The 23,139-nt window shown below is 46.4% G+C and overlaps 5 protein-coding genes across 5 annotated transcripts; 2 read left to right on the top strand and 3 right to left on the bottom strand.

Annotated features, from left to right (window-relative positions):
- Nucleotides 1-996: 996 nt before the first annotated feature.
- On the bottom strand, nt 997-1,386 carry meig1 (meiosis/spermiogenesis associated 1; the record flags this gene model as incomplete). The annotated part of the gene is made up of 2 exons (XM_084447994.1): nt 997-1,125; nt 1,234-1,386. 2 exons carry the CDS (start codon nt 1,384-1,386, stop codon nt 997-999), a joined length of 282 nt encoding a protein of 93 aa, XP_084304120.1.
- A 1,229-nt stretch (nt 1,387-2,615) lies between these two features.
- Nucleotides 2,616-8,853, top strand: dclre1c (DNA cross-link repair 1C, PSO2 homolog; the record flags this gene model as incomplete). The annotated part of the gene is made up of 14 exons (XM_084447975.1): nt 2,616-2,724; nt 2,983-3,034; nt 3,182-3,266; nt 3,346-3,405; nt 3,495-3,550; nt 3,975-4,076; nt 5,503-5,575; nt 5,682-5,822; nt 6,277-6,378; nt 6,500-6,636; nt 6,717-6,771; nt 6,863-6,951; nt 7,518-7,615; nt 7,736-8,853. The coding sequence occupies 14 exons, from the start codon at nt 2,616-2,618 to the stop codon at nt 8,542-8,544; spliced, it is 1,968 nt and encodes a 655-aa protein (XP_084304101.1). The 3' UTR covers nt 8,545-8,853.
- A 288-nt stretch (nt 8,854-9,141) lies between these two features.
- On the bottom strand, nt 9,142-13,785 carry hspa14 (heat shock protein 14; the record flags this gene model as incomplete). Its single annotated transcript, XM_084447979.1, has 14 exons — nt 9,142-9,324; nt 9,415-9,482; nt 9,612-9,773; nt 9,903-10,118; nt 10,247-10,349; nt 10,795-10,950; nt 11,070-11,231; nt 11,325-11,429; nt 11,529-11,619; nt 11,720-11,822; nt 11,949-11,997; nt 12,099-12,181; nt 12,336-12,416; nt 13,729-13,785. The coding sequence occupies 14 exons, from the start codon at nt 13,783-13,785 to the stop codon at nt 9,246-9,248; spliced, it is 1,515 nt and encodes a 504-aa protein (XP_084304105.1). The 3' UTR covers nt 9,142-9,245.
- Nucleotides 13,786-14,040: 255 nt separating this feature from the next.
- Nucleotides 14,041-15,047, top strand: cdnf (cerebral dopamine neurotrophic factor). Its single transcript, XM_084447990.1, has 4 exons — nt 14,041-14,149; nt 14,386-14,513; nt 14,614-14,755; nt 14,873-15,047. Exons 1-4 carry the CDS (start codon nt 14,077-14,079, stop codon nt 15,043-15,045), a joined length of 516 nt encoding a protein of 171 aa, XP_084304116.1. The 5' UTR covers nt 14,041-14,076; the 3' UTR covers nt 15,046-15,047.
- Nucleotides 15,048-15,421: 374 nt separating this feature from the next.
- helb (helicase (DNA) B) lies at nt 15,422-22,506 on the bottom strand (the record flags this gene model as incomplete). The annotated part of the gene is made up of 14 exons (XM_084447672.1): nt 15,422-15,571; nt 15,700-15,898; nt 16,414-16,730; nt 16,958-17,116; nt 17,264-17,483; nt 17,584-17,643; nt 17,767-17,860; nt 18,115-18,245; nt 18,493-18,634; nt 19,537-19,714; nt 19,906-20,754; nt 21,099-21,340; nt 21,749-22,099; nt 22,290-22,506. 14 exons carry the CDS (start codon nt 22,504-22,506, stop codon nt 15,422-15,424), a joined length of 3,309 nt encoding a protein of 1,102 aa, XP_084303798.1.
- Nucleotides 22,507-23,139: the final 633 nt, after the last annotated feature.

Below are 23,139 nucleotides of genomic sequence, written 5' to 3'. Positions count from 1 at the left end.
ACTCGGAAACTCTATTTTTATATCCATCACTATCAATTTTTAAAGAAAAAAATCATGAAATATGAAGTTTTGACTTACCTTCTTATTCATAGCGGTGCAGCTCTGAAACTACTCAGTGTAGCCTATCTAATAAAAAATAGACCAGCATTTTCAAAGCACCATTTCTAAGAATGCAATAGAGCAAACACGAATGTCATACAATCATCTGTTCTGTTCTTCATGTGAAAGAAAGCTTGCATTGCCTCAGAGGTCATAGCTGCTGTAATCCCACCCATCATGCTGCCATCACATGATGGTGTGATAGCACCATTTATTAATCCCCACTTTTTTACTTGATTTGAACGCACAGTGAAACATTGTACATGACAACATGTGATCTGTAAAAGATCATATGGATGATATGTCTCAGCATGCCCTGGGTGGGATTTGAGTTTAGCCAACAACTTGCTACCTATTCAAGGATTCACAAGAACCCAGTTTCACTCTGCATTCACCTCCCTAAACCCTCTCCACATCCACAGGGCATCTGGGTCACGGCCCCAGTGTAACCCATACGTCTCGGCATGCGTGGCATACGAACCTGGGTCTACCATGGCACAGACACCGTTTTAAGCAGCTACTCCAATGAAAAGCTATCTCTTCATCGGTGCAGGCGGACAGTATTTATACTGGAGGAGTGAGTTTAGCCAACATCTCGCCTCACAAGAACAGTTTCACTTGGTTATAGATGCACAGATTATAAAACTCAGTCAGCCACTCATTCCTCAATCGTTTGTCACACGTAGCTCTCCTACCAACCCAGACACAGTTAATACTCTCACAGTTCACACACTTGTAAACCAGACATCTTCAGCCCAACACCATTTATTCTGTGAAATGGGTTGTACATCTGCAATTGCTGGGGTGGGGTTTCCCTCCTGTCAGAGTGTTATCCAAAAGTTAAAAAATTTAATAAATAAAAAAACTCATCATTGTGGAAAAGAGGATCCTTGTGATTTAATATGCATAGACCTTCACTTTATGGACTTCTCTGTCTTCACACTCCCTCTTTCTGTTGTAGTAATAGAACGTGTTGTCTCGACGCTGTAGCTTTTTTATAAATCCAGTCTCAGGCCATCTGTCAATCTAAAACAAAAAGGCAATTACATATTGAACACATCTCTTGAAATTAATTCAACTGGCTAATGTAAGTGTATAGTGTAATGTAGGTAAAATTAAGATTAAGTTGTTTACCAAGTCGACTTGCTTTACTTGTTTGTATTCCAGTTCATCTCGGTAGCCAGCCTGTTGGAATCTGTAGAGGTTTTCCACCTCATCCGTCCATTGTTTAGCCCTACTCATGGACTTTGGCTTGGAATTGCCGTCCAGATAGGCAGTAAAGGACATTGTGTTGTGGGAAAGATGTCCACAGGCAACCTAAAAAGGAAGAATAGTTGTATTATTTATTAATATGATGCAATTTGTAATATGACTTCCTACGTATTGGAATACTATATTCAATAAGGACAAATAATTAAGTAAATCAGATTAATATTAGCAGTTACAGTAATAATAGTTCAATATTTCCCTTGCAACCCATAGTGCCCATGCCAATAACCATAGGATGATATTCTGTGCCCTGATCTTGTATCCCATTCCTTGGGGTGCCTTTAATTTCAATGCTTTGTAGGCAGCCTAATGATCCAGACACTGCCCTGCTGTATAATCCAACTGTCTCCCAGGCCAGCTAGCTATCTGGCTAGCACACTAGCTAGGCAAGCTATCTGGCTAGCACACTAGCTAGGCAAGCTATCTGGCTAGCACACTAGGCTAGGCAAGCTATCTGGCTAGCACACTAGCTAGGCAAGCTATCTGGCTAGCACACTAGCTAGGCAAGCTATCTGTCAAACTTGTCAGCTCAGTTTGGTAGCCAGATGATAATACCTCTCTGGACACTTGCAAAAAACATTCAAAATCATTCACAAACTTGTTGTCTATATTTAGTTCACTGATAATGTTATCCAGGGATGTAACTTACTGATATGGGAAACTGCTTCACCAGGCTAACAAAATGTTGTTGAAGAAATAGGTAGCTTGTGACTTGTTGCCTGGCAACCCAGGATGAACCTTCTTCTGTGGTATTGACTAGGCATCTTTGGTGTGGATGAACCTTCTTCTGTGGTATTGACTAGGCATCTTTGGTGTGGATGAACCTTCTTCTGTGGTATTGACTAGGCATCTTCGGTGTGGATGAACCTTCTTCTGTGGTATTGACTAGGCATCTTTGGTGTGGCATAAATGTGGCACATGTTGAGGACTAGTCTTAAAAATTGTAAATATTTTTTTTTCTTTTACCTAAACAGATTAAATAAATACGAATGTCTTGCATTTGGGGTGATATAAAAAGCACCATGTGTCTGCACCCAAGCCAAAAGATGGCGATAGTGAGCTGTTGAGTCTGTTGATGATGTTGTCGAGACCAACGAGAGTGAGCAACTCCCGGCATAGCTGACATAACTATGAGCGGGGTCTATTTTGGGCAGTGGTACTGATCCCATGGATGTATGCTGACCCAGATGTGTCGTGGATGGAGACTGCATCACTACCCTTGTAGTGAGCGATAAAGCTGGTTCAAAATGAGTTCTTTCCCGGGACGCATGAAGGAGTATCCCACCATATCGCTAGACCGCTTTGACAGGGAGAATCTACATGCCCGGGCTTATTTTCTGTCTCACTGTCATAAAGGTAACGATACCAGTCAAACGTCAACCTGCTTCTGTTAATTTACAACCTAGATACTTCTAGCTATCTAACGTTAACTAGTTGCTGCAGTCAATAATAAAATGCCATAGTCGAAATGCGGAATAATATTTGACAGCGAGAATTGGATTCTTATTTTTTCTTGTAAATTTAATAATCATTTGATCTATAGTGTATGATCCATCTATTCCGCTGTGCCTTTCCCACTGCTACTGTACCTTTTTTGTTTGTTGTTCACTGTAGATCACATGAAGGGGTTGAAGGGACCTTTTCTGAAAAGAAAGTTGAAATTCAGGTGAGTTCATTTAGTAACTTAATGTTTAGAAGTCAGACTTGCCTTTTCTCCCTCTTTTTCTAAAGCTCTAACTCCACACCTTGAACCCTCAAGAAAACTTCATCCTACGCTCTCTCAAGGCTGTTTCTCTCTTCCCCCTACTTAAAGTCGGATGGTCAAACTATACTGCTCCTTTGTGAGCAAGGAGCTTTTGCTGAGCAATCCGAAGTATGGCTTCTGGGAAGATCACATTGTAAGTAGCTATCCAGAACATCTTCATTATATGTACCATTACTCCCTATGCTGCTGATGATAGTCACGCTTGTTTATAGGTCGCTCTGGAACTTGACAGTCCAACTCAAATTTCCCTGGTTGACGAAGCGTCTGGAGAGGTGATGATTTGTTGTACAGTACATACAGTTTATTATATAGCCTATCATGCATTACTTATGACCGAGGTGTGTGTTTGTGCTTTGGACAGAGAGAAGACATTGTGGTAACCCTCCTTGCTGCGGGTCACTGTCCAGGCTCTGTAATGTAAGTACTACCACCAACCCATCGGAGAGTGTGCTGAGTGTGTTCTGTCATCAAGACGGGGCTGTGATTTGATGTTGGACATGTGTGTGTGGGTGTGTGTATGTGTGTGTGTGTGTGTGTGTGTGTGTGGGTGTGTGTGTGTGTGGGTGTGGGTGTGTGTATGTGTGTGTGGGTGTGTGTGGGGGTGTGTGTGTGTGTGTGTGTGTGGGTGTGTGGGTGTGTGTATGTGTGTGTGTGTGTGTGTGTGTGTGTGTATGTGTGTGTGTGTGTATGTGTGTGGGTGTGTGTGGGGGTGTGTGTGTGGGTGTATGTGTGTGTGTGTGTGTGTGTGTGTGGGTGGGTGGGTGTATGTGTGTGTGTGGGTGTGGGTGTGTGTGTGTGTGTGTGTGGGTGTGGGTGTGTGTGTGTGTGTGGGGGGGGGGAGGTTCCTGATAGAGGGAGCCCAAGGCACCGTGTTGTACACAGGAGACTTCAGAATGGCCGAGGGTGATGCCTCCCGCATAGAGCTACTCCACTCAGGGAGCAGGTACAGTACACATCGCATTACATTACATCATATTACATTAGTCATTTAGCAGACGCTTTTATCCAAAGCAACTAACAATAATTGCATTTACTGTAGGAAAAGCTAATATACTGCTACTTGCCAGATCTCACAAGTGCATTTCCTTTCTAAAACAATTGACTAAGAGCATAATCTAGTGCTGAGGCACTAGATTATGCGTCTGAGGCACTAAGTGCAAGAATAGCAATCTAAAATACAATAGGTGCTTAAGAGGGTGGATCGTTGTAATACTTCTTGAAGAGATGAGTTTTGAGCTTTCACACAAACACTCCCTCTCAAAGGCAAAGGATATTTACTGTGAGAAAGATGTCCACATACAATCTAATAAGGGAGAATAGTTGTCTAATATGATGCAATTTGTAAAATGACTTCCTGCTTACTGGTATACTGTATATTCAATAAGGACACATAAGTAAATCAGATTAAGGTTAGCAGTATAATTAGAGTTCAATATTTCACTTGCAACCCATAGTGTCCAACAATCATGATATTGTGCCTTTGATTTCAGTGACTTGAGTTGCTATAATTGCAGTGAGTTGCCTAATGAACCTGACACTGCACTGCTAGCTGTCTAATTGTCTGACACTAGCTAGCTGGCACACTAGCTAAGCAAACTATCTGTCAAACTTGTCAGCTCAGTTTGGTAGCCAGATGATACATTTGGACACTTGCAAAAATCAAACGCATTCACAATTTTTTTCTCTATATTTAATTCACTGATAATGTTAACTATCCAAGGATGTAACTTACTGCTGTATCGGACACTGCTTCACCAGGCTAACGAGTGTTGCTGAAGAAGTAGGTAGCTACACACACTCCCTCTCACCCTCCATAGAACTCCTCCCTTCAGGGGGCAAGTATACACTATCTCAACGCCAGACCCAAGAGAGTTCTTTCGCTGATCCACTACGTAAGCTACGCTAACTACGTTACTGCATGCTGCAGATCTCTCTATGGGTCTGGGACACTTGGGCACAATCTGGGACACTTCCCACTTGAGCACAATCTGGTGCTCAAATCCTGGCAATTCATTGGTTTCGCAGGAATCCCTGTGAAACCAATCAGTAACGACTTTGGCGATCAGGCGTTCCCACCCATAGATATGCCCCGCCCATCTAACCTGGTCTAGCATCTCTCATTTGCTGCTACGACCTGTCACTCTTTAAATTTTGAACCATCGATACGCCCTAAGAATACCAGCTTGGGCGGCAAAGTGGCACAGACTATTATGTAGTATGCAGAGCGCAGAGATTCAACGTAATATTTGAGTCTGGAGAGAGAGACTAGGTACACACAAACAATCCCTCTCACCCCCTCTTTTTCTCTGTATTTCTTTCTTACATACAAACACACAAACGCTGACCATGTTCCGTGTTGTCCTCCTCAGTGTCAAAGACATCCAGAGCGTCTATCTGGATTCCACTTTCTACGACCCACGCTTCTACCAGATCCCCAGCAGGGTGGGTATGACTGCATACCTATTCATGTGTCTGATCCATTTAAGGTGTTTAATCCTAAATATAAAAGTGTGTGTGTGTGTGTGTGTGTGTGTGTGTGTGAGTGTAGGAGGCTTGTCTGAGTGGCATCAGGGAGTTGGTGACTGGCTGGATCAGTAGGAGTGTGTACCACGTGGTGTGGCTGAACTGTAAAGCTGCGTATGGATACGAGTACCTGTTCACCAACCTGGGAGACGAGTTTAACACACAGGTGAGCGTGTCTGCTGAGTAGGGCTGGGTTTAAATAATCCATCTGAATCAAATGATTCAGAATCGATTCATGAATCCCAAAATTGATCTTTTATTTAATGAATGAATGAATAAATGAAGGAATGAATAGTTCATTAATTCATTTTTGGAAATCAGTATCGATACCCAGCCTAGTATTGATGTGTTGCATAACTTGGCAGTCATGTAATTAAGGTTACAGCTAAAACAGGTTTTAGTAACACTAACCGAATCGAATCAAATCGTGATAATCGATTCTGAACCTTGTGAATCGGAATCGAATCAATACCCAGCCCTACTGCTGAGATAGCCGAGTGGCTCAAGAACGATTTTGATACACCTCACACGTGTGCTGGTGAACGTGGACGGATGACTTAGACTACACTGTGTGTTTCATGGGTGTGTGTGTTTCATGGGTGTGCGCATGTCTCTCCCAGATTCACGTGAACAGCCTAGCTATGTTCAAGAAGATGCCCGAGATCCTGAGTTATGTGACGACTGAGCAAGCCACGCAGATTCATGCCTGTCGACACCCCAAGGTAACTTGTAAACTCACACTGTACATGTTCTGTTTGTTCCACACGTGTGTGGCAGACAACACTAACGGACGCATCGTGTGTGTGTGTGTGTGTGCGCGTGTGCGTGTGTGTTGGTATCTAGGATGAGGAGTACACGCGTGGAGCCAGACTGCCTTGTGGCTCCTTTGCGTCTGATGGAACTCCACTGCAGATCATCAGCATCAAACCTTCCACCATGTGGTTTGGAGAGAGGAGCAGGAAAACGAACGTCATAGCCAGGTACACGCTAACTTTCATGCACAGACATACGTACGCACAGATCTGAATATTTAACGGATGTGTGCATGCTATGTTTACAGAACAGGGGCCAGTTCCTACAGAGCCTGCTTCTCCTTTCACTCGTCCTACTTTGAGGTGAGAATTGGTGGGCAAAGATCTAGCTAACTTTAAGGGATTTCATTACTTGGTCAAGCTTGTGTGAGATGTTCCTCCCTGATTTCACCAGGTCAAAGACTTCCTGGAATATCTTAATCCTGTCAACATATACCCCTGCGTCGTCCCTATTGGCCGCACCCATGCTGAGGTCACAGAGCTGTAAGTGATGCTGCGTTCCAGTTGCCCAGGAAGTAGGAATTTGTTGTTGGATTGACATCACACCCGAGGTCACCGTGTTCCGGAAACAAAATGCGAAAAACCCACTTTAGCCTCACCTTTGTAGTTTTTAGCCAAGTTAGCCATTGTTAGCAATACCAGTTGATAACACTGCACTTTGTGCTATACAAACACTGTAGCAACATTGTCCACTGATAGTCTGACAGTACTGTGTGGAAGACAAATAAGACAGAAGCGCTAATAACAGTCTTACTACAGCTTTAACGTATTGTTGATGCACGGAGCAGCCATCTTGATTTGAGTTCGGAAGTGAGCTCGGGGTCGATTTTTTCCCCACAGTGCACACAGCGGAAATCTCATTTCAGGTGACGTTTTTGACGACGAACTAGGAAAATCCCAGCCCCCGAGGCGACTGGAACGCAGTATAAATCATACCCTCTCACACACACAGACAGCCATAGCCTGTTTACACTGAGCGTCAAGATAAGGGTGAGAGGTGGGTGATTAGATTTGGTTGATGGTTCAGCTGAATTCTCTCTCCTCTCCAGGTTGATGCCCATGTGTAGAGACCAGTCCAGGGCTGCTGAGCTGACCTACCGACCCCTGGGGGTCCTCAAACGCACTAGAGTGGAGCAGCCATCCCACGGTGAGACCCACACCCCTCACTAACTCCAGACACACGCCTAACCAGTCTCTTAGTTGGGGGATCGGCAGAGGTCAGTGCTGCGTTTCACTGTGTCATCGGCGCCGTCTTCTCGTCTGTCAGATGAGGACGGTGATGATTGGCTGTTTGAAGGGGCCGACCTGGCGCCCGCGAGGAAGAAGCTGACGATGATGCTGGAAGCCAAACCCCCGAGCCCTCCCAGGACAGCGCCCCCTGGGCCCTTGGAGGAACATCCGCCTCTTCCCCTCACGGTGGCTCACACCACCATGGGAAACTTCATGGACTGTACTGAGTCCAACGATGAAGGAGACGAGGACGAGACGGATGAAACCGAGGAAGGAAAAGGAATTAAGGAGGAGGAGAAGGGTGGAGAAGAGAGGACGGAATCTGTGTGTGACTCTGGCCCTGCCCCTCCACGCTGGGATGAGTTCTTCACCACAGAGATGCTGCCGGACAGTCAGAACAGCCTAAGCAGCCAAGCACATTCCAGCTGTCTCATTAGCCCCTCCCACTCAGGCCTCACTGGCTCTCAAACCCCAGAGCTGTTTGGTGATGATGAACATGACGAGGACCACAATGAACAAGATGAATCCACCCACACTACCTCTCTGTCCAATCAGATCTCCCCAGACCAAGGTCTAAGTCAAATTGACACCGTTCTCCTCCAACCAGGAGAAAGGTGTCAGGGAGATCCACAGACCAATGTTGTCCCAGGAAGAGAGGAGAGCGGCAGCCACAACCTGCAGTCCGAGCCCGAGGAACTGCCTGGGTCTCAGGCGTCATCCGACTTTGACATTCCCTGCACGCCCGAGTCCCAGACGCCGCAACCTGACGAACTCACATACCTCTACAGGAAGCTGGCCGCTGGGGAAGAAGTGGTCATTAGAAAAGGGAGTCAGGGCTCCATATGACCCCAGTTAGCCTCAGAACACTTACCAACTGCTGTATACACTTGAATTCAACATTTATCACATTGTATATATTTGGACTAAATTAAATAGATAATTGTCAAACATCAAACACAGCTCGGGCGACCAAGTAATGGAAGGACACGGGTAAAGATAGGTTTGTGCGTCCTGTTTGTGAGAAGCCAAGTTGGCGAAATCGTCAAGCTCATACTCGGGTCGTTTCACACAAAAATCTATATGCCTACGCTATACCTCCACAGCAGTCCTTGATGCAGGTGCATCCTCATCTTATAACCACGTTTATAGTTCTGCTGCACCACATAACTCTTTTGCACAAGTTCCTGCAGCTGTTTTTTTTTTTTTACATTAACGGATATCTGTCAAACTAGCTACCTTAATTTCTTTTAAGCATTCTCAATGCACTTTTTTTCTACATTGTGAGTAATGTTATGAACTGTGGCAAGCGGTCTTCAAGTAATAAAACTTTATTTTTCACTTAACACTTGTTTATTGTGCCTGAAATGATTGTGGTTGGGTATCACACACACAAACACTACAATATAAGCTTTGCATATGGAAACCGACTAAGATTTTCAAAACATTTATTGGTTAAACAAAGTATGTTGTTGCATTTGTATGTTATGTGTGAGTGAGTGTGTGTGAATGTGTGTGTGAGTGAGTGTGTGTGAGGCAACTTGGTGACTTCAAGATGCTGCTGCTATGCTGATGGCTTCAGACTTCCCACTGATTGGATCGACACAGGAAACATGAAGAGATCCATCCCTGGAAAAATATATAGATAACACATAAACCGCCACACACAAACCGCCACAAATGCAAACTAACAAATGTTGTTAGAACATGGAGCTGTACCTTTTCATGGTTACCACAGTGGTAATTTTGTGGTGGTCTTCTTGAGGCTCCAGGTCCCTCAGAACAATCTGCACATCAGAGAACCGTCAACTTGGACCCATGTTGTCTTGACGATATTATTTTTCACATGATATACTACTTGCCATGTGCATGTATCTTGAACGCCTGTGTGCACGCGTGTGTGAGTGTGTGTTAACCTTGGCTAGTCTCTCAGGCTGGTCGGTGATTCTCTGGTACAGCTCTAAGCAGAGGGAGGAGAGCTGGCCCTGCCCGCTCAGGGTGTGATTTCGTCTGGCAGGGAGGGGTGTGCCCGAAGGCAGCAGCACGTTGAACACCTCGGCTCCGGATTCACCCACCTCCTGTCAAACAAGAGTATTAGACGGTCATTAATGAGAAGGATACCGTTAGCCCTGGATGGATGTCCAGATGCATTTCGCAATTTTGATTTTCCAACCATGTTTACAGTACTGGGTTAGTTCATGCGGTACCTTCACAAGGATGTCCGCAGCACAGGCGTCTACAGTGACAGACTCATCGTCAGGGGTGGGGCCATCTCTGCCAACCAATAAGCCAGCCTGCATGGCTGCGCCCACAGCAATGACCTCGTCGGGGGGGTAGGAGCACAGCTGCTCCACGTCGGGGAACATGTCCCGGATCATCTGCTGCAGGCGGGGGATTCTGGCCGAGCCCCCACTTAGAACCACCTGGTATCACAAAAACACAAGAGTCTGAGAAACATGATACCCAAGATTGATCCTTGAACCACACACCTACAAGTACCCCCCCCCCCCCCCCCCACATGTCCCAAACACACACATGTACACACACAAACCTTGCTGATGTCACTTGTTGAGAGTCCAACTTTGTCAAGCAGTGCTTTGATTGGCTGGATGCTCTTGTTGAAGAGGGAGGAGCAGAGAAGCTCAAAACGAGCCCTGTGAAAAGATAATAAAACGTTACTTCTACTTCAACTTTCTTACAAATAAATGCAGCTCAAAGTGCTTTACAACAGACAACGTGCATGCAGTGCTTCACATAAAAAAAGACAAACAAAAAGCAGGAAAATACGATGGAAGATAAAACACAATAAAAGATAAAGATAAGAAATCAAGTTAAATATATGTATCAATATAAATGTTTGAATTTGAATTTGATCAGAGAGGCTAGGGAGTGGAGATACAGTAGCAGGTTGCGGGTGGGAGTGGAGATACAGTAGCAGGTTGCGGGTGGGAGTGGAGATACAGTAGCAGGTTGCGGGTGGGAGTGGAGATACAGTAGCAGCTTGCGGGTGGGAGTGGAGATACAGTAGCAGGTTGCGGGTGGGAGTGGAGATACAGTAGCAGGTTGCGGGTGGGAGAGAACTGTGGATATTTAAGGCACCTGGAGATGTTGCAGTCGAAGTCCATGCCGTCGTGAAGGGAGTCCACGAAGCAGTTGGCGGACCCCAGTGTGGCCAGGGAGTGTTTGGCCAGGTCTGCTCCGTTCATCAGCTTCATCATCGCACGTGCGTTGCCGCTCACATCCTGCTTGAACGACCTGCTCAAAAGCCACGCGCGTGAGGGAGAACAAGGTAAGCGTAATGATTGGTAGATGAGAGAGGTGATATGGAGTGTGTATAGGTGTGTGTTTTGTGTATGGGTGTGTGTATGTGTTACCGTTTGAACTCGGCTGCAAGGTGTTGGGCCAGGGCTTGTGTGAAGCTCTCTCCGCCGATGCTGTGGTCGGTGTGCGTGTTGAGAACCCGGAACATTCCGCCATTCACCTGCAGAACTGTCACACTGAGAGACGTCCCGCCCAGCTTGTACACCAGGACGTGGCTGTTGGGAACGGAGAGGAACAGTCATGGTCAGCCGTGAGGCCATGGCAGCCGAGGCGGGTTCCGGATCTTTGTGATAGAAACGTTTCGGTACCTCTTGCCGGACGGGCACTCCTGTCCGATGTCGTACGCCAGCAGGGCGGCAGCTGGCTCGTGGATCAGCCTCAACACGTGGAACCCTGCAGCCTCCGCTGCCTCTCTGAGAAACACATCGACACACCATTAGCACCGCAAACTTGTTTTGGCCAACGCTACACGCTCAATGTATAACCGAATCAGAGAGGTTGGTTCAGCCTACCTTAGTGCACTCTTCTGAGCTTGGGCAAACTCAAATGGAACCGTGATGACTGCATCTTTGACATCAGAGCCCAAGGCTGACTGAGCAGTCTCTGAGAAGACAACAAGACATCAACCCATCGCCTACTTCAAGAGCCCATGGCCCTCTGTGCACGTGTGTGTGTGTCTGCGTGGTGTTCCTCAGATCGGTACCTTTCATCTTGTGGAATATGAGCTTGGCCACATCTTCAGGAGACACATGTTTGGTCTGTTCCCCTGCGATCTCATAGAAAGGCTTCTCACCTCGATTCACAACCTGACCAACCACAAAACACAAACACATACTTTGGCTTTGTTTCATTTAATAAAAGCACGCAAAATGTTTTACATTTGACCTTGAGAATAGAAGAGGAGCTATAGAGTAAAGCACTTGAACACTCACAGGACATTTACTCTCTGCTTTGTGTGTCTGTGCCTCTGGGTCGTCAAAGCTTCAAAAGGAAGAGAACGCAAAATGGGGCGGGTCAAACCGACATACAGACAGGTGTGTATAAGACATGACGAAAGCAGGACACACATACAGGCCACTCACCTTCTCCCCAGCACCTGTTTAACTTTGACAACCGTGTTGGCAGCATTGCGGATACGTCCCTGTTTGGCTGCAATGCCTACAATCTGCAAAGGGAAGAAACAGCTTCCATCCATGAGTATAGTGACATTAACTGGATACACGGCGACAGGACATTCACAGTCCTGGTGGTGTGACTGATGTGAAATGGAAACCGTCGACACAACGGGTCTCCTCCAAGACATTAGTGATGTCAGTCACCTGTTCAGTGTCCCTGTATGCCACCACAGCTGGAGTGACTCTGTCCCCGGCATCATTGGCAACAACGTCCGCCCGCCCATCCTGGATAACACGACACCAATCTGGGTTAGCAACACTAGCTGGCTAAAAGATCAACCACTGTCAAGAGATACTGAAAAGAAATGGACCAGTTACAGTTAGCTTGTTAAGTCGCTGCTCGCAATAATCTAGCTAACTGGTTATCTGCCTTGGCAGCTAGGCTAGGCTAGGTTAGGATAGGCTAGGCTAGGATAGGTTAGGATAGGCTAGGCTAGGTTAGGATAGGCTAGGCTAGGTTAGGTTAGGATAGCCTAGGCTAGGTTAGGATAGGCTAGGCTAGGCTAGGTTAGGTTAGGTTAGGTTAGGATAGGTTAGGTTAGGATAGGATAGGGGTTAGGATAGGCTAGGTTAGGTTAGGTTAGGATAGGATAGGATAGGCTAGGTTAGGTTAGGATAGGTTAGGTTAGGCTAGGTTAGGATAGGATAGGCTAGGTTAGGATAGGCTAGGCTAGGCTAGGCTAGGCTAGGCTAGGTTAGGTTAGGCTAGGCTAGGTTAGGTTAGGATAGGCTAGGTTAGGATAGCCTAGGCTAGGTTAGGATAGGCTAGGCTAGGCTAGGCTAGGCTAGGCTAGGTTAGGTTAGGATAGGCTAGGTTAGGCTAGGTTAGGATAGGCTAGGCTAGGCTAGGTTAGGATAGGTTAGGTTAGGATAGGCTAGGTTAGGTTAGGATAGGCTAGGTTAGGTTAGGTTAGGATAGGCTAGGTTAGGATAGGATAGGATAGGATAGGTTAGGATAGGCTAGGTTAGGATAGGCTAGGCTAGGTTAGGATAGGCTAGGTTAGGATAGGCTAGGTTAGGTTAGGCTAGGCTAGGCTAGGTTAGGTTAGGATAGGATAGGCTAGGTTAGGATAGGCTAGGCTAGGCTAGGTTAGGTTAGGTTAGGTTAGGATAGGCTAGGCTAGGTTAGGTTAGGATAGGCTAGGCTAGCCTAGGTTAGGATAGGCTAGGCTAGGTTAGGTTAGGATAGGCTAGGTTAGGCTAGGTTAGGTTAGGATAGGCTAGGTTAGGTTAGGTTAGGATAGGCTAGGTTAGGATAGGATAGGATAGGATAGGTTAGGATAGGATAGGATAGGCTAGGCTAGGTTAGGATAGGCTAGGCTAGGTTAGGTTAGGATAGGCTAGGCTAGGTTAGGTTAGGATAGGCTAGGCTAGGTTAGGTTAGGATAGGCTAGGCTAGCCTACCGCTCATTCATTCGTTGTTGTACCGGTATCGGGTTTTACACTGTAACGGTCCAACTAAATACATAGCTTTCAAAACGAGCTTTCAATTACCAAAATGACAAATGCCACACTTGCAACAATGGGTTGTATTTACCTTGAATATAGCTACACAAGCACATGTGTATCCAAAATGTACCCCTATCGCTGCCATGCTTGTTGAAATCGGAGTGTCGTGACGAGGTGAAAATGTATGTACTCAATTCGACCAATCAGAGTGGTAGTCGCAGGCCACTGACAGCATATTCAGCCAATCACCTACGCCTATAAAATAAGTACCGTGACGTAAGGTACTTGGTAAACCAATCAGCGAGTGGTACGGCCCGCTCAGCAGTCTGTGCAGTGACTCTAGGGGGTAGTAGTGGGCATTGAAGTTCATGTAAGTTTTTTGCAGTTGTCAGGTGTTCTTATTAATGCAGAAATCGTGTTGTACAGTCGCCTAGACATGTTTCTCTCCTCGCTCGCCTTTCTGCTCTGTTTAGGAGCTTTTTCTGTTTCTGCGGCAGGCGACTGTGAAGGTGAGGCAGTTATGCAAGTGACAGTGTGTATAAATAGCTGTTGTGACGGAGAGCAAGAAAGTGATCGCTATTCAGCATGCATTAAGCCAAACGTTATTGGGTCTATTAAAAGCTATTGCATCTCAAGACCCTCCCAGGCCTTAGTGCACTAATATCTTGTAGTCACCACTCATCTCTTCTATCTGTGCGGCTGTTGAAACCTACACTGAATACACACGTGTTAAATGTCTCCCCAGTGTGTGTGGGCTTTCTGCAGCGCATCTACCAAACCCTGACCTCTGCTTATGGAGAGCTGAGCCCCTCCTTGGTAGAGGCGGAGCTAGGGAAGGCGTGTGCCATCGCCCAGGGGAAGGAGGGGAGACTGGTGAGAACACACACACACACACACGTCCATGACACTTCATGAACAGATGGCACAGTTGTCCATCCCACCTGACAACCTCTTTGTGCCCTCTCCTTCCCAGTGTTACTACCTGGGAGCCAGTAGGGATGCAGCAACACGTGTCATCGGCTTTGTGTCCCGCCCTCTCGCCTCGCATGTACCTGTAGAAAAGATCTGCCAAAGACTCAGCAGCACAGACACACAGATCTGCCAACTCAAATACGGTAGTGTGCGTGTGTGCACGCGTGTGCTTGTGAGAGATACGTGACATAAGAGATGGTTTATGTTGGTACATTTGAGTTGGATGTGAGTAAACTTTGTGTGTGTGTGTGTGTGTGCAGAACAGCAGCTGTGGGACCTGAGCAGTGCTGGCCTGTCCAGGCTGCGCGTAGCAGAGCTCAGGAGGGTTCTGTCTTCCTGGGGAGAGGAGTGTCATGGCTGCCTGGAGAAACATGAATTCATCAGCCTCATCCAGGAGAGAGCACCACTCCACAAACACACGACAGAGCTTTGATACACACACACACACATACATACATTGACCCCCCCCACACACATACACAAACACAGTGACCCCCCCCATGCACACACACAGTGAACCCATCATAATCATGTGTTGCAGTCAAAGGTCTACAGTAAGTTAACAAAGGGCTCAATGAAATTCTAAAAAGAACTCAAAACATAAACCACACCATTAATATTTATGGTCATTTTGAGTTTATTTTAATGCATTCTATCTTGTTGCTTTACTTGCAGACATCATTTCCACTTGTTTAAGAAGCTGTTTGTTTAAAAAGCTAAAACATTATTTTAAAAGCTGGCATAAAATAAAAAATTATATTGTGGGAAATTGATATGGTTAATTTTCAATGATCAATCCTTTTCAATTATCAATTGAGATCAAGGAGACGTGGTGTGAAGACAGGTTGATGCACAGAAGGCTGGTCAGAGTGAGGATCTCTTGGCGCCTTGGCGTTTGGCGTGCTGACGGAGAGATGCTGCAGTTTGGAACAGCCTAGTGGTGACTCGGACAACTCCACCTACAAAGACGTCAAAACAGCTTAGTTCACAAATAGATGGAGAAGCCAAACAAAAACAGTAACACTGGCAGATTTGTTCTGGAAAGCTCCTAATGTTTTTTCCTCTATTATAAAGAAGTTCTACTCGCCTTGGGCTGTTTCTTTGGGGTGTCATGGTGGGGTGAACTGAGCATCCTCTTGCTTCCGGGGGAACCTATAGGCAGAGTGGCTGACGCGCTGCCAAGCTGCCCATCATCTGCAGCATCTGCTGGTGTGATGTCGTCTTCAGTCTCCTGCTTCCCGACAGGGCTGTTCATAGCCGCCGGTGCGTCGGCCTTCCAACGACACCTGGGTTGGAAGGGTGTGGACCAAGGTTATAATAGTTTTGCTTTTTTCATTAGTTTCATCCATTTCAGTTTAGTTTTGATTAGTTTTAAAGCAGGTTTGTTAGTTTAGTTTATTTTTTTGAAAATGCTTAGTTTCAGTATTAGTTTTTTTTTCTTCTGCGCTAGCCTCGTGAGACCATCCTGATCTTGTGAGCTCATGTTGTTTCACTCTGTGTGAAACAAACCATCTGGCGCACGTCAGGTTACTTCTGTGCAGGGGCACAGCTAAAAAAAAATGGAGGATAGATTTCATAAACACCCAAAAGACTAGGCTTACGTGTGAAATGAAAAAGACTAAAACTAAGGACATTTTCTCTATAATTTTAGTTTATTTTAGTTAGTTTTGTAAACACAATACAGTTTTAGTTAGTTATCGTTTTTCTGTAAAGCCTAGTTTTTATTTTTATTTCAGTTAACTGAAATGTTTTTTCACACCTAGTTTCAGTTTTTTAGCTAGTTTTCGTTAACTATAATAACCTTGGTGTGGACGGAGCGGAAGGCGCTCGGGAGCAGCCAGGAGTTGGCGGGGACGGAGGGGTGCCGGCCTGCGAAGAGCCAGGTTGACCAGGCGAGTCCTCTCCCTCAGCCCGTGGTTTGGCCAGCAGCTCCTTGACCAGCCCCTCCAGCCGCGTGGTGCGTGTGATGACATGCCGTTTGATGGCGGACGCCATGGCGTCCCGGGTTGCCATGACGTACACTCGCTTCTGTCCCCTGGTGACCGCTGTATACACATGCTTCCAGGTCTGAGCGCTGCCATTTCCCAACACATAAACGATGGTCTCTGTCTCCGAGCCCTAAGACAAGGAAGGTTACAAACACATTTTCAACAACGACTGATTCACTGAAAATGATCGCCCTGTATCTGCTACTTTGGTCTAGATTAAAATTCAACCACAACTACTATTCGTGCTGCATGTGTGTGTGAGATATGTACAAAAGGTGTGTCGGGAGGAAAGCCTGTGAGCTGCAGAGACAGAACCAGCGTGTCTTTGCGCTGCGCATGTCTGAGCAGAGAGAGGACCTGGAAGGTGTGGATGGTTCTGGCCCAGGCGTGCTGCAGCCTGCACTGCCTCTGCAGCTCCCTGTAGGACACCGTCAGAACCCGGCCGTCGTGGTCGTCCAGGGTCAGGTAGCGACTCTTCCTCCGCCGCTTGCCCCCGTCCTCCGTCTCTGTCACATCCTGCCAATCGCGGCGAAAGAAGGGGAAATGAGTCGCGTTGATTAGTCAGCCGCCACATGGCTTCCATCTCCTCTGTTTTCAGTAGGAGCGGAGGCTTGGGAGAAACTTGTAGTTATTATCGGAGAGGAAGTTCCCTTCCTTTCTGACCTGGCTGATGAAGAAAATCTCTCCATTGCAAAGGCGCAGTTTGTCCTTGTCCTTCTCTCTGTCAAATCCCGGCATCGGTCTGTCCTCCAGATGGTCTCCGTCCTCTCTGGCAGGGATCGGATCGGATCTCCGGCAGGGATTGTCCTGGTCTGTGATGTAGCCATTCTTGGTGCAGCAGACTTTGTCCCCGGGCTGAAACACCACTCTTTTCTTGTGGTCTCTTAAGTATAAAAAGGCCAGATTTGTCTTATCCAATACCACTGTGGTGCAGTAATGGGACTAGTAGAATAAATAAAAAAGGGAGGAGTTACTGTACTTACTTGGAAAGGTGATTAGAGTAATGCTCACAGCAAATGTCATTGATCATGGCACATTCCACCCTACAAAATAAAGGGAAACATAAAGGTTAAAGCTAGGCTAAAAGAGCTGTAAGCATTTACTTATTATTTTGTGTAACTCAATGCAGAGCAAACCCCTCTTCTGTAACTGAAAGACACTCTTACCGTCTGAAAGCGATGAATTGTGAAGTTGTATCCTTTTCTAGCCCAGGAGCTGCCTGCAGTAGGCGTGTGAGGGTATCGTATAGGTCTGAAAGATCTGCTCCATTCAAATGAGAGGGAAACCTTATTACTCCCCAGGATGGTAGATCTAAGCATTCTCAGCATCATTAGTGCTGATAATCACTGGATTAATAATCCCATATAGGAAAACCATCAGTAGGTGGATTCACATGCTGGCTGATCTGTACACTGCCACCTAATACTATGATGTGACGTGAAATTTGGACGGGTGCACACTGATGAGGTCATTGGGTACTGTCCTAGCTAAAACACTGCACCAGTCAGACTCACCGTAGTCAGTGGGTAGAAGGACCAGGATGAAACTCTTGTCATCTGAAGGCATGGTAGGGGTCTTGCTCATGTCCAGACTGGCGTCAAATTCCAGAGGAAAGAACCAATGTTTCGTCCCCATGTCTGAGATTCTGTGAGACAGGAGAAGGATGCTGTAATTCTCAGTATTCTTGTAAAGAATCTCTTTCAAGCACTCTCAGGAGGGTGAATCAGTCAGTTTGGTAGCGAGGTACGATCATTACAAGTATACTCCTGCGAATTTATGATGCAAGTACACAGTTAAAAAGTCCTGCCTCAAAGAATATATATTAAACTTCAAAAATACAGATCACGTCAAGAAAGCTAAACCCCTAGACTGATAATGCAGTTTTTATTTACAGTCCAGCGTTTTTGACGATGAGCTCTGACTCTGCCCGGTGGTTGGTCTTCATCTCGATGGCCCATTTGTTCTTCTTCAGACCCTGGAACAGGTCGTGAAGAGCGTTCCCTGGCTGGATGCTGGGGAGTTGCCTGAAGTCTCCTGTGCAAACGAACATAGGGCTTCAGTTATTCCACAGGACAGAGTGGGACCAAGAAGGAGAGACAGAGAAAAAGACAGTGTGTGAGAGAGAGAGAGAGAGAGGGAGAGGGAGAGGAAAAGTGAGATTGTAAGAGAAAAAGAAAAAAGAGGCCTAGAGGAAGCAGGAACCCATGAGGGAATGAGAGACTGAGAAGAAGACTAAAGCCGTGTTCGGAATCGCTCCCTCGTTCCCTCACTCCCTATTCCCTATATAGGGTTCACCATGTAGTGAACTACCTAGGGAACAGAGAAAATGTAGGGTACATGCACTGTTCCCTGCAAATCAAGGTGAATTGTGGGTAATAAATATGTACTATGTAGGGAATGAAAATTCTGTGGAGAATTCGGACACTACAAACAAAATGGCTGACGCCCTATATAGTGCATTATACAGTGAATAGGTAGCGATTCCGAACACAGCCTAAGAGTGAAGAGACTAGGGATGTTAACAGTTAATTGACTATCGATTCATTGCCGATAAGAATTTACTCGAGTAAGATTTGGTTACTCAATTAATTGCTTGTTAATGGAACAGAACTTTTTTTTGAACAAACGTTATCAACGGGAGTTGTGTGAAAGGTAATCATGATTTAAAGTCTTACTGCACATGAGGGTGCCACGCCATGTAGTGAAGGCTAATTGGGATGCCGGGAAATGTCAACGTTTGTCAACGAGCGTAAAAAGACAAAAATGAAGGGAGCAAAGCGCAGTCCAGTGTGGGACGTTCTTATCAATTAATCAACTATTGTTTGTTAAGGTTAACAGATATCGATGAATGAAATTCCTTGAAATTTGCAACCCTAGAAGAGACAGAGAAAGCGAGATTTATTTATTTATTTTTCCAAGAGACGGGCGAAGCTCACCCAGGATGATAAACTTCTTGAGCCGGGCGTGTCTCATGAGCATGGTGAGCACAGAGTCGAGGAGCTGCACACACACCAGGCTGCCCTCGTCCACCACCAGGACACGCACCAACTCAAACTTCCAATTCTCTGGTGACCCTCTCTCATCCTTCTCGGCACACATGAAACTCCACAGCACCTGAGAATACAATGAAGAAGACCCTGATCTTCTCAACTTCTGAGTTCTCAAATGATAACAGTCAAAACCTTTTTTGGAGCCAAATAATTTGGTCTCTCATGGTAAAAATACAACACGGACCTTAATTCTTAATCTTAATTCCTGCTTTATTCGGTTTTGTAGTCTCCTGTCCAGACGTACCCTGTACTAACCTGATGCAGAGTGTAGGCGCTGAAGCAGGTTTTCTTGGTCAGCAGAGCTGCAGCTCTCCCTGTGGGGGCGGTGAGCAAGACCTCTTCTTTCACCTCACAAGCAGACGTCTCACCACCTTCCTCCTTCTCCTCCCCCAGGATGGAATTCCCCCATTTCTCCGACCCTCCACTGTCGTTCTCAAGGTCCCAGCAGGCGTTCGTCACCTCCTCCTTCTGCTGCTCCATGGCTGCCTTGAACACCAGGCTGACCACTGTGGTCTTACCGCAGCCGCCCTTACCGCTGATGACCGTCACGGGATTGGCACAGATCATCTTGGCCGCCCGCACCTGGTCCGGATCTACGTCTGCCGGGTCGCCGGCCATCTCGTCGGCCTGATCTGCGCCCGAGTCCCCCCCGCCGTCGGGATCCAGAACATCCCCCGCGCCTCCCTTCTTCCCCCTGATCCTCTCTTCTGCGGCAGCGCGAAACACCTTCTCTGCATCCAACGGGATGTGCCAGGGCTCACCCTGCACCAGCGCGCGCAGGCAGTTGGCAATGCCCGTCTCGTAGGAGAACAGGTTCCTGATCGCCACCTTCTTCCTCTCACGTACCACCACGCCCAGCTCCTTGAGCCGCTGTACCGCGTCCCAGACCTCCTCGTCCGCCAGGCGGGCGTTCCTGGCCAGGTTCTCGCACAGGGCCTGGAGGTCCATATAGGTGCTGCCTGTTCTGTAGCAGTGGTCCTTCAGCTGATCGTAGACATGAAGGGCGTTGCGCTGTGGCATGGGGATCTTCTGGAGCAGGCCACACTCACGCAAGTCCTTGAGCTTAGCTTCACAGCGAACAAGATTCAACTCTTTATACATGACCTGCAGAGGAAAGGATGGCGATTAACGAGAACTCAAAGAGTTTGCATGCAGTACAAGTTTAAGCTGCAGTAGAATCTTAGAAACTCTCCTGAGAATGACATGAGATGAGAGATCACTAAAGGCAAGGCAAGTTTATTAGTATCTCACATTTCAGGAACAAGTTTATTAGTATCGCACATTTCAGCAACAAGGGAATTCAAAATGCTTTACATGAGACATTAAAAGCATCAAGACAAAGTGCAAGAAACACATAAAAGGTCATATAAAAACGAAATGCAAAACAAAAGGACATTTAAAACAAAATGCACTAAAGGAGAAAGTCAAGGGCCATAGTTTCATCTTACATAGCTGAAGCCCAACTTCCAAACATCAGTCCGTATAATCTCCTCCAGTTCGGACAGAAAGGTGTGGTCCACCTCTTCCTTTGGAAGGGGGTTCTGTGTCCCACGGGGGGCCTGTGTGGCTCGCTGCCTCTCGGTCCCCTTGGCCTTGCCTAACAGGTCAGTGAAATGGGCTGGGAGCAGTTTGGGCAGGTATGTCATCACCAGAGGGTACAGAGGTGCAGCCTGAACTCGCCTGCCTGCAACTGAAAACAACAGAGACTTGTTATTTACTGAGCATCTGTGTCACTCAGGGCTGCCAAGTCTCACGCGTTGAGCGTGAGACACACACATTTCAGCCTATTCTCACGCTCACACGACACACTTTACAATTCTCACGCGGAGAAATGACCAACCCCCGAATACTAGCAGTTCAATGCCTATGGGACCTTTATTGTTTTTGTTGGGGGGGGGGTTACTTATGACTAAGTGAAAAAATCTCACTCCAAACTTTTGGTCAAACTTCTCCACCTCTCTCTGAAGGTGAGAACGCATGACCCAAGAGTGTGGCGACGTTGAGTGATTGATTGCAAAAGAACTGCACAAAGTTTTTGTAAATAATGTTAGGTCTAACCAAAGAGAACGATGAAATGGTGCTTTGCTCGTTTACACACCTGAGCGGGAGACCAAGGATTTGATCTCGCGAGCCACTGCTGTGTTCTGCTCTAGGTCCTCAAACTCAGTCAGGACCTCCAGCAGGTTAGAGAAGCCCACGTCTCTGTCAGCGGGAAGCCATTTGAAGAACTGGGTGATAAACTCTGGTGTCACGCCGCAGGCTGCCAGGAACAGAGGCACTATGCCGTCTGCTCCTTCTAGATCAGAGCGCAGCTTGAAGGAAGGGTAGCCCCGCAGGATCCACAACTTATTGCGGGGTCTGGCAATGCATGTGGTCTCCCACCAAGGATCCCGGAGGGCAAAACGGCCCTCTACCCTGTACTTTGTCCCAGAGAAATCCTGGAAATCAACTAGGATACATGGCAAAACAGTGATCAGGTGGTAGGTATTCATTGATCCATCAGTTTTCACCTAGTTTATGAGCTGTTTGGGGTTACTGTAGCTATCACAAGAGCCATGAGGCCAGCCCCAGTTAAATCAACTCTATGAAGATTCACGAAAGACTGTCAGTAACTTGAAGTCACGTTAAACCGCACTCACCTTCTTTCTTTCCCGGAATTGATGAATTGAACATGTTGAATTCTCCAGAAGAAACGCTGACAATTTCTTTCATATCCAGAAACTCTGGCTGCTTTTCTTCCTCTTCCTCCTCCTCCTCCTCATTCGAGTCAAAATCTGCATCTTCAGTCTTTACAACTTTTTTTTCGGGTAAAATATAACCAATCAAGTTAACAACTCCGAGAGGAGTTGCTGGCATGCTTGTTTCTTGTTTGTTGCAGCTCTTAGCCTAACTTAACCCTGAACTCCCTCGTTTTATTGAGTTTGAATAATATAAATACGGAAGTATTTTCTTCTTCCGCAAGCCGAATTTGAAACGACCGCCCTCTGGTAGCCTCGCGTCACCAGGCTCTCTTCGGGCGTAGCCAGGGTTGCCAGATTGGTGTGATGTTTTCCATCCCAATGAGTGCTCAAAATCCGCCAAATGTGATTAAAAAAAAACACCCAAATATTATAGTATATAATATATAGCAGTGCATGCGAAGAAAAATGCCTTTCAGTTGAAATACCGACAATAATAACTCATGTGGTAAACTGCAACACACGCCTACACATGTCACACACAGCCTAGCCTACGACAGAGAGAAAGATGCGTAATCCCATCAAATAGTCAAAGAAATTATAATGCAGGCAACAAATTATAATAACACATGAGAAGCATGGCTATATCATGAATAGAGGAACGGCGGTGCTGCGGTCATAGACAAGAGAGCAACTCAAGATAACAAGATGACAAGCTAGATAACAAGCTTTAGTGGTGACAAGAAACCGCTAGAGAACGTGACAAGTGGACTAGGCTCTAGACATGAACCTGGTACCTGGTGAAAGGTAA

This window comes from Borostomias antarcticus (genome assembly GCF_949987555.1).
Source record: "Borostomias antarcticus genome assembly, chromosome: 13".
NCBI classification, from domain to species: Eukaryota; Metazoa; Chordata; class Actinopteri; order Stomiiformes; family Stomiidae; genus Borostomias; species Borostomias antarcticus.
Note: the sequence above shows the minus strand (reverse complement) of the source record. Positions and strands in the feature narration are given on the sequence as shown.